The sequence below is a fragment of the Carassius auratus genome, chromosome 23, assembly GCF_003368295.1.
Source record: "Carassius auratus strain Wakin chromosome 23, ASM336829v1, whole genome shotgun sequence".
NCBI classification, from domain to species: Eukaryota; Metazoa; Chordata; class Actinopteri; order Cypriniformes; family Cyprinidae; genus Carassius; species Carassius auratus.
The window spans coordinates 15714959-15727112 of NC_039265.1; the positions used below are offsets into that span (position 1 = coordinate 15714959).

At 37.5% G+C, this 12154-nt stretch overlaps 1 protein-coding gene across 1 annotated transcript in view; it reads right to left on the bottom strand.

Annotated features, from left to right (window-relative positions):
* LOC113041508 (plexin-A2) overlaps positions 1-8833 on the bottom strand; it is a 30702-nt gene extending 21869 nt beyond the window's left edge. The window contains exons 1-5 of the mRNA XM_026200097.1: positions 8489-8833; positions 8173-8316; positions 6823-7057; positions 5324-5466; positions 4736-5004 (exon numbers count right to left, since the gene is read on the bottom strand). Of these exons, the coding sequence (XP_026055882.1) occupies positions 4736-5004; positions 5324-5466; positions 6823-7057; positions 8173-8316; positions 8489-8701 (1004 nt within the window). The 5' untranslated portion in view covers positions 8702-8833. The remainder of the gene's footprint in view (positions 1-4735; positions 5005-5323; positions 5467-6822; positions 7058-8172; positions 8317-8488) is intronic.
* Between the last annotated feature and the right edge of the window lie 3321 nt (positions 8834-12154).

Sequence of the window (12154 nt, forward strand, 5' to 3'; positions counted from 1 at the left end):
GCGAGAGGAGGGGAAATAGAAGGAGTGATGCAAGATGGAGTGAAATGAAGGAAAGCCATCATGCTTGTGACAAGAACGTCAGTTATTCTGTGGTTCTTAAGGACAGTGTGTGTTTGCGTGTGGGCTATACAAAACATTGTCATGTTTATATATTCTCTTTTAAGCCTGTCAACTTTCCTTTGTATCCTACCTGTTTTATTCTGGGCCTGTGAGCTGAGGGACTTTGGATGCAGGAGCAAGAGGAACCAGTGTGTATTTGTGCACTGATGCGCGGATTCACGTGTGACACTCATTCAGTGAGTGTGTGTGTGAGTCTGAGTGAATTATGAGCTCTGACATACACATACACTACACTGACAGCGCGTTTGATGCTGGTTGCATCAGGTCTTGCCAGAGTGTTTCCTGTCTCTTTCCTGTCTCAGCCAATCAGTGATCTACTGTATGATGGACGATAACGGACAAAAAAACCCCCTACAAACAGAGGCTGAATTAACAGTTACTGAACTAAATGTACTTCCTTTCAAAATGCAGTATCCATGTGAACCTAGTTTATTAGAAGCATCCGGTTCAGTGCCTCTCATAAACTAGTTTCACAAATGGTTGGAAATGAAGTGAAATTGGTTGGGAATTTTCAAATGCACTCGGGAATTGGGCACTCTCTTCTGGCGCAGCGACACATTTCATATTGCAGAGGCTAAGAGTCAATATCTGGCTTCAAAGTATAATTCAGACCCACAGAACTCAATCTCCAGAATCTCTTCATTGCTGATTTGATGCTTAAAAAAAAACTATGTCGCTACTGAATCACTATTTTCTTTCACCAGGAAGCTCAAACATATTGCCTGTTCATCCCCTGGTGAGAGAGTGAATGAACAGAAAGTTAATAGTAGCTAGGCTATTTAACCACCTAAATGAGTTTTTGCATCCTCTACAACTTCATCACACCAGGTTTAATTCTGCCTCCGTTTGATCAGAAAGAGTGTGCTTTTCCTTCTTCCTTCAGCATTTTTCTGTCTTTTTGCTTGCTTTTCTTTTTTAACAGAGTTTCAATAATGAACACAAGGGTTTTATTAGCTATCAGCGTAATTATGAGTCGTGCATGTGTGTGTGTGTGTTTGTCTTAAGGCGGGGAAAGGAATGCTTCACTGAAGGGGTAACACACAACACAATGTGGCTCACTAATAGTCCATTCTGAGGCTCTGTGTGCCGGCAAATCTCATTAGGTGAAAACATGTATACAAACACAAACAGCAGCAAGAGAGAGCCTGAGGCCATGGAGGCGTGCCATTTTTAGCCACAGTCCTCCAGAGATATTAACACGAGGGAGCGGAAGACAAATAAGCAAACTCAAAAGTCCCATGGAGAAATTATTTGCTGTTGTGGCCTAGTGGCTACTAGCGCTGACAAATTGAGTCGTGGTGCTCATGTGGATGACAAAAAAGCTTGAGAAAAAGCCAAAAAAGAACTCAGCACAAATATTACCTGGACAAGAAAATAGCAACTTTAGACAAAAAAATAAGAATACGATGCACTAAACCACAACAAAACACAAACAAAAACCATGCACTATACTTGCAGAGCTGTGGCAGGCGATGCTGGTTCGAAAGCATCCCTTTTCTTTCTCCCATGTATTAGTCTGTCTTTTCTCTAACGTCTCTGTCAATAAAGAATGGCAAAAATCCACTGAAAGCTTTTTATGCATTGCGCGACTGCTATTTGATTCATTGTGGCTTTCCCACTGAAGTGATGAATCAGTCTGCACTGAAAACTAACATTCCCCTGCCGATCCACATGGAACCAGAAGCCCACCAGAAGCCCACAAGTCTGAGTCTTGTGTCTCCATATATTCCATAATTAAATAAAAATTAAAACATAATAAGACAAGCAAACATTAATGACAACTAAGCTTTAGGCGATTTGAAATGAAACGTACAGTCACTCTGATGACCACAGAGACCAGACAGGCCCTTGTTATTTTTCACAGTCGGTTATCATTAAATGCAAGTGGGTCACTTTATGAAAATAAATTAGTCTCTCTGTTGATATTGTCTGATTCTTAAAAGATGTCTCATTTGCAAGCAACTGCCCTACAGGCATCTTTGACATTCATTATTTTTCTTAACACACATGAACGTCCTTTGGTCCTACTTCAAAAATATGAAGAAGGATCGCACGCTATCAAAGTAGCTCACTCGGTTATGATTGTCAGCTCAAAGTGTGACGATGATTTTACACTGCAATACTTGGGCTTCTTTACATGTTATTAAATTTGCAAAAGGGAGTTGGAGATGTGGCCAAGTGGCTGAATATTGAGTCTTGGTTCTCAAAAGCATGGTGTTTGGGAAAAAAATGCACTATGCATGATTTACTGTATTATATCACAAAGAAAAAAAAAAAAAAAAAAAACTAAATGTTGCTTTTTACTTCAGAACAAGAATATAATCATTTACAATGTAAAAAATGATTGTGTTGTACATGATGTTAAACATTTGTCCATTGCAACAGAAGACATTTTTGTCAGCCATGTTAAATTAATGCTGTCATCAATCCAAAAACCCCTCAATGACACAGTAAGAGTACAGTGGAATTTTAGATAAGGGTCAAAGGGAAACATTCATGGTGTTTTGGATGTAAAATCTCACCCTGAATGCCTAAATATGGCTTTTAAAGATCAATTTGAGCCATAATTCTTCACTTATAATCATAATTAATCTGTAGAACAGGAAATAAGACCGGATTGATCCAGAAACACCAATGAATGCATCGCTCACTGATGTGGGACAAGCTCCAGATGTATTCCATTATCCGAGAAATGTTAAGATGAGGAGCAGATACAGAAAGAGGTCACAAGTAGGGCAGGGTTTGTTCACACGGATCAATTGAAATCAAAATGCTTGAGACGGAGAGAAAACGAGAGCGAGAGACACAGAGTAATGCCTTTTATTAAAGGAACAGAGAAGAAAATTAGTGAGATGGAGCCCAATCGATGTGGAGGGAGTGGAGACCAGCAGTAGTTGCAGAAACGACGGTGTTCGTTTAACCGTGACACCGACAGGAAACCATGTGGCCGAATGCGATAGTGAAAGAGGAAGGATACGATAAATGGAAACACAACAGATTCGTTGGGTTTCTAATACAGCCTTCTAGTTCTCCAGATGCTTCCTGGAAAAGTAAAGACACGGATCTGCAAACAAGACCAAAAGGAGCATGCCGAATCGATAATCTCCTAAATTCCCCCATAGAAAAAAAAGAAAAGAAAAAGTGTCATCTAAAACCACGGGCCCCTGATCCCCACGGCCCAGCCTGCCAGCACGGGGGGATTAGCGTTTTGTGTTCCTAATGACAGCAGATAATGAGAGAGACGCGGCGCCTGTCACATTAAATAACAGCGTAATCCACATTTCCCCTGCATCTATTTACTGTGACTACTAATGAGCTACGTAACGAAACACCAAAATCATTCAATAAGATCGAGAGAGAGAGAGCAAACAAGGAACGGGTGTGGTGTTTGTTTGGCCTGTCTGCTTTAAATATTCAAAGTGTAATGTATAGCTGATATAGCGCCACGGTCGGCAGGAACAGATCACCTCTAGCTAAAGACTGTGCTTAGCCCTTGGGCAACTCTTTGTTTAATCATTATTAGTCTAAATCTTCTGAAAGACTCATCCCATCCAGCACATCATCTGTTTGAACTATTACCCTCAGGTCGGCGGTACAGGCGGACAATAAAAGCCAAAAAATAAATAAATTAAAAAAAAAAAAAACCCGGCACATATCCCAGGACAGTTGCAATACTAAATGAACACTGAATGTAATGTCTCTTTTGTGTAATATTCCATCTGGTTTCAATCTGAACTCTGCCAATTATTCACAGTAGTGTATTCAAAAACTGCTGCAACTTTGATGAATATGTAAATATTGGTGCTTAATTTTTATTCTTTTACACACACACACGCACACGGATATATATATATATAAATTACTTTCAAAAAGTAATTAATTACTATTACCAATGAAATCATCAATATTGTATTTAAATTACTTTACTAATTACTCTTACTTAACTTACTTTGAGAAAAGTTAAGCCATACATTTCAGTTGGGCAAGATGTTCAGCAAAAGCCCAACTAGTAAAATCCATACAGGTTTATGTAAAAATAACATAAAAATAACAAATTCCACATAGCACGACTTCTTTCAAAAACTATGAAAATTATACTAATTATATATATATATATATATATATACATATATACACACACACACATATACACACACACATATTGGTCTTCTATTTATTTGTTTATTTTAGTAATTAGTTTTAAACCTTAGTTTTTGACTGAAATAGGATTGCACATACTGTACTGTAATTACATTGTACTTTTTGTATAATGACAATAAATATTCATATTCTAGTCAGATACTGTCCTTGCTTCGGACAGACTTACAAATACAAACCTATACAAATTTGGAGGGAAAGCATAAAGGACATCCAAGAGCGAGAGAGAGGAAAAAACAAGTGGATTTGAGTTGCTCATGAATCTTTTATGAGAACCTAGCGCACAAATGATAAGTGACACTGACAATGGGGCCGTACTGAGGGACTGCAGAGTTATGGATCATGAATCAATATAGCTATTATGCCCGGCTAAGATAACGCAACAAAACTTTGAGTTCAGTTAGTGACGTATTCGTTCAAAGTAAATGGAGAAATTAAATGAAAGTGAATAGCAAACCTCCTGAGAAGCAGTTTGGGATGGTTCTTGCTCTCCAGGTTCTTGTCGATGAGGTCGGACAGCAGGTGTTTGAGCACATCCGTGGCATATTCCAGTCGACCCTGGAGAGCCGTCATTATTAGCGACGCCACATTGCCACGGTCACGCATGGAGAAGGAGCGCTGCATTTCCAGCGTACGGATGAACGTCAACAAAAACACCTTGTTGTTTATCAGCTGGGCAAACAGCTTCAGAGCTTTTTCAACGCACAGCTGCCCATTACCAGAGACCTGGAACACACAACAACAACTTTGCTGTTAAATACCAAAAAAAATGAATAAGCCAACTGCAACTGTCTAATATAAATAATGCATCGTTTAAATACAAACTAGAGAACATGCAACAAGAAAAATGTCCTAACCAGGTTAAATATTTTTATGGTCATTTGCTCAAGCTGGGTAGGCTCACTGGTCTAAAATCCTGTTCCATATAATGGTATATTAAATATCCAGTATGATTGCATATGATTGACAAAAAATGTGTTGTTAGGACAACTTGTTAGAGATAGGGGATCATGAAATAATCCTCTCAACATAGACTGCAGCCCACCTCCAGCTCTCTGAGCACAGGATGGTCCTCGATGCCGGGGAATAACACTCTCATGGCATATGTGCGGTAATCCAGATAGGGAATTCCGGCCCGGTCCAGATCACTCGTCAACTCATTAATGTCTGTCTGCAGTTCTGCAAAAGCTAAAAACAAAAAAGGGAGGAGAAAAAAGGAGAGGAACAATTTCAATACACAGTTCAATGTCCAGGTCACGTTTTGCCACAAAATCAAGAAGAAAAACAATTTAACAAACGATACAAATAATCATCTTATTTGGCATAGAGAAAAAATTGGCACATTCTTATCAAATTTGAAATCTGTAAATGCAGAGTGCATCATGGTAGTATTTATTGTTGTACTAGTACATGCTGATGATATATTTTCATGAAGTCATTAAGCACATTCAAATATATGTAAAAAAATATATATATATTAATTAAAATAACTATCATATGAAAATCACAATTCATATAATAACAATAACATTAATATTACCAAGTAATATTTAACTCAGAGATCAACAAGAATTATGTAGTAACAAGAATTTAGAAAGGAAAATATATTATTTCTTATTTTAAATTATTTCAAATATATAATACTATGAACTGGAACAGAAACTTTTACTTGAAATATGTGGGGTTTTTAAGTTCACATTAAAGGTCCAAACACAACAAAAGCTGAACCGCTGAACTGCTAATCAGCATCTCTGAAGACTTAGTTTTGTCCAGTTTGAGGTTTATATGAAGTTCCTGAAGGGTGTTGGAGGCAGACGAAGAGAGCAAACCAAAATAACCTCTCAGCCTCTCTCTATTTATGGGTTTCTCACTCACACAAACACACACAGAGAGTAAATTGCAGGCTGCTGAAGTGCTTGTCCCCTGTTGCTGGAGACTGGAGGTGGGATGTCTTTAATTGGGTCCATTCTGACAGAGCCTGGGGCAGCACTCTTCCCTTAGGGAGTTATCTATCTCTCTTTCCCGCTCTCCTCACGTTTCCTTATTTCTCTTTTCTGGAACGTTCCTTCTGCCTTCACTCTATCGTCTCCTTTCACCTGGCCTCCTCTTCATCTCGGCCCAGCGTCTCTCTCTCTGTGCCTTTTCTCTCATCTTAAACTCTCTCTCTCACAAGCGTTCATGGAGTGCAGGACTCGATCTGCCCCTTTAATACTTCTGCATCTTAAATTCCTTGCGGCTCCCGAATCAGTCAACACAGAGCTCATCCTCTCAGACCAGCTAACCGTAGGTCAGAGACGCTCTCTCTACAGCATTGTCTGTAAGAAACGGTTTTATCTCTCAGCCATCCATAAACCCATCCTGTGATGTTTTGCAATACCCAAACACAATCATTTTCTCTAACTAAAAGAGTTGAATGCACTGTAAATTGGACACACACAGTCATGTTGTGTGCTTGTAACGAAACATGAGATTATTTTCTCTCAAACGAACACAAATAATCAATAACACTACATAGTGAAAGGGTGATGTCCGTGTCTTTCCCACCTTCTTTGCACTCCAGCGCGACCCTGGACTCCAGGTTGTCCATTTGCATCTGGAGTCGTTTGAGTGTGAGGTCGTTCTCGCGGGATTTACGCTTGTAGGCAATAAGCACAAGGATGACGATGATGAGAAGGAGGCCGCCGCCGGCAGCGATGCTGACAATGGCAGGAAGAGTCAGGAGGCTGTCAGAGAGAATGTTTACTGAGCCAGGGGACACATGCAGACCACCGACCTGCACCTGAGAGAACAAACCCACACACACACACACACACACACATATATATATACACATGAGAATCAATCCAGAATAAATGCACACACATAAAGATGCACACACAGAGATACAGAGTGTAAAAATATACCTTACTCTCTGAATCAACAAAAATCTTAGAAAAACACATACACATACAGCGTGCTGAGTTTTGGGCAGCACTAATGGTAATTGCTTTTCTGTTTCTAGGGAACCTGGTGACAGCAACAAGACTGTGGCATTGCTGAAGGTCTGGTCTGCGTCTCAACAAGCGGTACAACAATAGTAAATAATGAGTGTTTAAACAGAACATTTAACGCCCTCCTCAACAGCACAGGTCTCAGATCTAGTAAACAAGCACTAAAGGGATTTTCAAGAATGTAAAAAACAACACATGAGGTATTGTTCTCAGAAATCAGACTCATTTTTTAAATCAGATTATTAGACTATTTTGTTTTACAACAACAGCAGAAAGGAAAAAAAAAAGCTATGATCTACATTCAAATGTTTAGGGATGGTTTTTGGCAAAAGTCAAGAAGGCTGATTTTATTGAATAAAATACAGTAGAAATGGCAATACTGTCAAATATCATTACAATTTACAATAGCTTTTTTGTACTATTTTAAAATATACTTTATTCCTGTGATGGCAAAGCTGAATTTTCAGACTTCTGGGTCACAGGATCCTTCAGAAAACATTCTAATATATGATTTGCTGCTCAAGAACAATTTCTTCTAATGATCAGTGTTAAAAACAGTTGTGCTTCTTAATATTTTTGTTAAAACTGATGCATTTTGGGATTCTTTGATGAATGTTTAAAAGAACAGCATTTATTTGAAATAGCAATCTTCTGTAACATTCTAAATGTCTTTACTGTCTCTTTTGATCAATCGAATGAGTCCTTGCTGAATAATAATAATAATAATAAAACACACTGATAGTTCACATGCAGTTCACACTGAGACATGTTTCTGAAATCAGATTTTTGAGCCACTTATGACGATGGTTTAGGTCTGGGTTGAAAAATATTTCACAGAAAACCTAGACAGATTTGACGTGGATGTGATACATTTGACATACACATATTTCTGCATACGTCTTACCATGATTTTGTACTGGCCGGTGAGGTTTGGTGGTTCGCACAGCAGTTGAGATTCAGATACTGTGACTGAACAGGGAGTCTCTCCTATCAGAACAGTGTAATTAAGCTTCACTCCTCCAGCGGCCGAAGGAACCAGATTTTTACCCTAATACAAACACAGCAAACATGAATGATGTTTAGATACGTTTGAAAAGCTTACACTACTAAATATCTCTGTATACATATCAGATCTTTCAGGATACATTGCATATACTTGTTTAGTAACAGTCTGATTTGCAGCTCTAAGGTCAAAGGGTCAAGCGTGAGGATAAACATACCTTTAAAATGATAGGCGAGCCAGGTTTCTGTTCCAGTATGCCATTGGTGCTGAGAGGCTCAAAGTAAGGATTGGGATAGTACATGAAGTTAGTGTTGTTGTACACTAGAAGAGCTTGCACATTATTGAAGATGAAGCCAAACTCGTCTGCGTGCTTGACTGAATCCAAACCCGGCCTGTACTCGGCTGTCAGCGAGGGGGCCAAACAGCTCATAGTCGTGATGTTCAGAACCTTACACACCTGGAAATGACAAAGCGACGGAGAGAAATATGCTTCATTTTCATCAGCATTTTTCGAGAGTAATTGTTATTCATTGTTTCATCTCACTTCAGTTCTTTCCCATTAAGATCCCTTTGATACCATCTGTTTTCAAGTGTTTTTATTGAACTGAAAAGACTGCGTGATGTATTTCCTTTTGTTAGACAACAACGGAGCTGGAGAACAAAGGAAAGAGTGCCTTTTAAACTCAAAAATCGGGAATAAACATTAACATTACACTCTTCTTATTGACTCAGCGTATCACACATTATTATGAGACTTTGTTCTTCAAGATAGAAATGAGCTGCAGAAACAGCAAAACCTGTCAGGAACATGCCTGGGTCGTCTTATTTTGGGTAAAAAAAAAAAAAAAAAAAAAAAAAAAAAAGAAAAATTTCAAAGCAAGGTTATTAATATACACTGAAAATGTTACTTGATATAAAATAAACATTAAAAACATGACCATGAAATAAATATAAAAATCACAAATTCATAGTTGCCAAGGCATCATTTCTCTTTTTAGTTTAATTTAACTAATTGCTAAAATAACTAAAACTGATATAAAAATGTATAAAAACAATAGACATATATAGTTTTATATGAAACAAAAACACATAAAAAGAGAGATAAAAAACAAACTTACTAAAACTTTAGTCCAAACATAAAAATATATATATATACATATATATGTAAACAAATTCTAAGTAGTAACAAAAATATAATAGTTTATCAATGATACTAAACAATAACACTATTGCAAATACATCACAGTGGTATTTGCTTACAGTTAACATTAATTTATGATTTTGTTTTAAATAAAATCAGATTTAAGAAATACTGACCTACAATAATGAGAATCTAATGAGAAACTATATATATAGTATATATATATATATATATATATATATATATATATATATATATATATATATATATATATATATATATATACAATAATAACAAAGTTTTTTAGCATGAAAATATTAACACAATGGAAAAAAATAGAGGTTTAATTTTCTGTAATATACATGTAAAAGAAAGACCAAATATGGTCTAGAGTTTGACTGGAACCTGCAACACAAGCAGCAAAGCTCAATGTATCCCCGAATCCAATGTGATTACATTGTTAAGCTGAAATGATGCAAACTGCAGCCCTCTCATGCCTCAAGTGTGCAACAACTGTGATCTGTACCGCATAAACATCAGCAGTCACACTTGATGGATGCACTCAAGTCTACGTGCACGGGCACCGAACCATTCCCTCGGAGTAGCAGAGGGCAGCACTGACGCTCAAACAACAAAATTGATTGCTGTGAAACTCTGACTGTGCCGGGAGGTTTTCATCTCATTTCTTTCTTCTCCCCGACGCTCAGGGGAGAAACTTAATTAGAGCTAAATATCTTCAAAGCACGGCAGGACCGGGCGAGCACCACACCTTCCTCCTCGCAGCCAGAGCCGCAATCGATACTAACTCATTTTGACCACACAAACTTGATTGCGCAAGATTGAGGGTGCATCTCATTCCATAGCTTTTGGTTCCTCATTCCTTTGCTCTTCCTCTTCACTCAGCCCTTGAGGAGTGTATAATAAGTGATATTTGTCAATCTGAAATTGAGATGGTTTTCTTGTCAGTGATTAACTGGTATTGGCTTATACTTGCCTTTCTAAATCGGTGCAATAACACGTAAACACTACGGGGTTTATTACGAAAAAAACGCTTTTGTCCTCTGAGGCCAGATTCCTGGAACGAACTGAGATCTTAAAAGAACAATAACGGACAATGCAAGCAAAACACAGCCTCTGTAAGGATTTCGGTAACATTTTGTACCTCTGAAAGATTATTTTACATTAAATATTCTTTAAAAACTCGAACTAGGGATTGAACCTGCAACCTTGTGGTTATACCAGTTGTGAACATCCCCAATAGCACAAAATATCAAGCATCTATAGAAGAACTAACCTACTACATTTTTCTAAGAAAGTCAAACATAAAAAAGTTTCTTCTAAAATTACAACTCTCAGGCAGCTGACAGAACAGCGTGTAGATTTGAACAACATTTGACATCGCAACCGTGGATCTCTTCTGTAGTTACTTTACATTACACATAGTGTTTCCATGATAACAGAAGCTCTCTTGTAGCTCAGAGGGGCTGAATCTGGTTAAAAATGAATGCGATTCAATAACTCTAAAGTCACACTGTCATCAAAACCTGTAATCCCATTACAGACTCCACAGACACACCCCATGTGATGTAACTGAGAGGGTGCGGAGGAAATACAGATCTAGTCAAATTGTGGAAAAATTGATTTTTAGAGGAGTTTCAATCAGTCACTGAATACAGAAAAATGACAAGACATTTCCGATATAAACATTAAAATGTGCATTTTATATCTGTGCATTTTATTTTAATGGATTTTTTATTTATCAACAAATTGTTATTGTTACATTGGATCTTTTTCAGAGTGTAATAGGTTTTAAAATTAATATTTGGAAGTTTTTGGTCAGTAAAATTTTTTAATCTTTAAAAAATTAATAATTTAATTCAGTAGGGGGGCAGGAAAATATTTTCTATTTCAAATAAATGTTGTTGAACTTTTATTAATCAAAGGATTATGAAACAAAAAGTATCAAAGTTTCCACAAAAATATTAAGCTGTTTTTCAACTTTGTTATTATTTATAGCAAGCACAGCGTTAATCGGCATGTTAGAAATATTTCTAAAGGATCATGTGACTCTAAAGACTGAAGTAATGATGAAAATTCAGCTTTGCGTCACAGGAATAAATCACCATTTTATAATATATTAAAAAAAGTTAATTTAAGTAGCAATATTATTTCTAAACATTTACGTTTTTTTGCTGTATTTCTGATTAGAACAATTGAGCATTGATATATAAATGATGTAGGATTAAGTGATTGAAGGTTGCAGGTTTGAGCCCCACAAGCGCTGATCCATGAACTACCACCCCTGTGGGCAAGACACTTAAACCAGACTACTTCAGGGATATTGTTGCTGTAGTAAGTGTACTGTTAGTCAACCTTTGTGCTATTAAATTAAAAAGCCATTCTAAACACACAGCTTAGCAGGACAATATAAGGGTCTAATGTGATTGAACTGTATGTGTGTTTCTCTCTGTCCTTTCGTGGCAGTGCCATGTCAAGAGACAGATGCTGTGGCCACAACCAACCTGGCACGGCCTGGAAGAGCCTAGCGCTGCCTCTGCATGCCATCTGTTTCAAACTGGCTGGATGCACGCACTGGCTGTTGTCACATTTTGTCTTGCTGTACCAGTTTGTTTCATCACTTCCGCCCACATCAAGCTATCAGTTTTTCCAACAGTGGGGAAAAAAATGTAGCTTTCCACATGGCTGGATTTTAATTAGCAGGTTTTAATTGTATTTTAAATA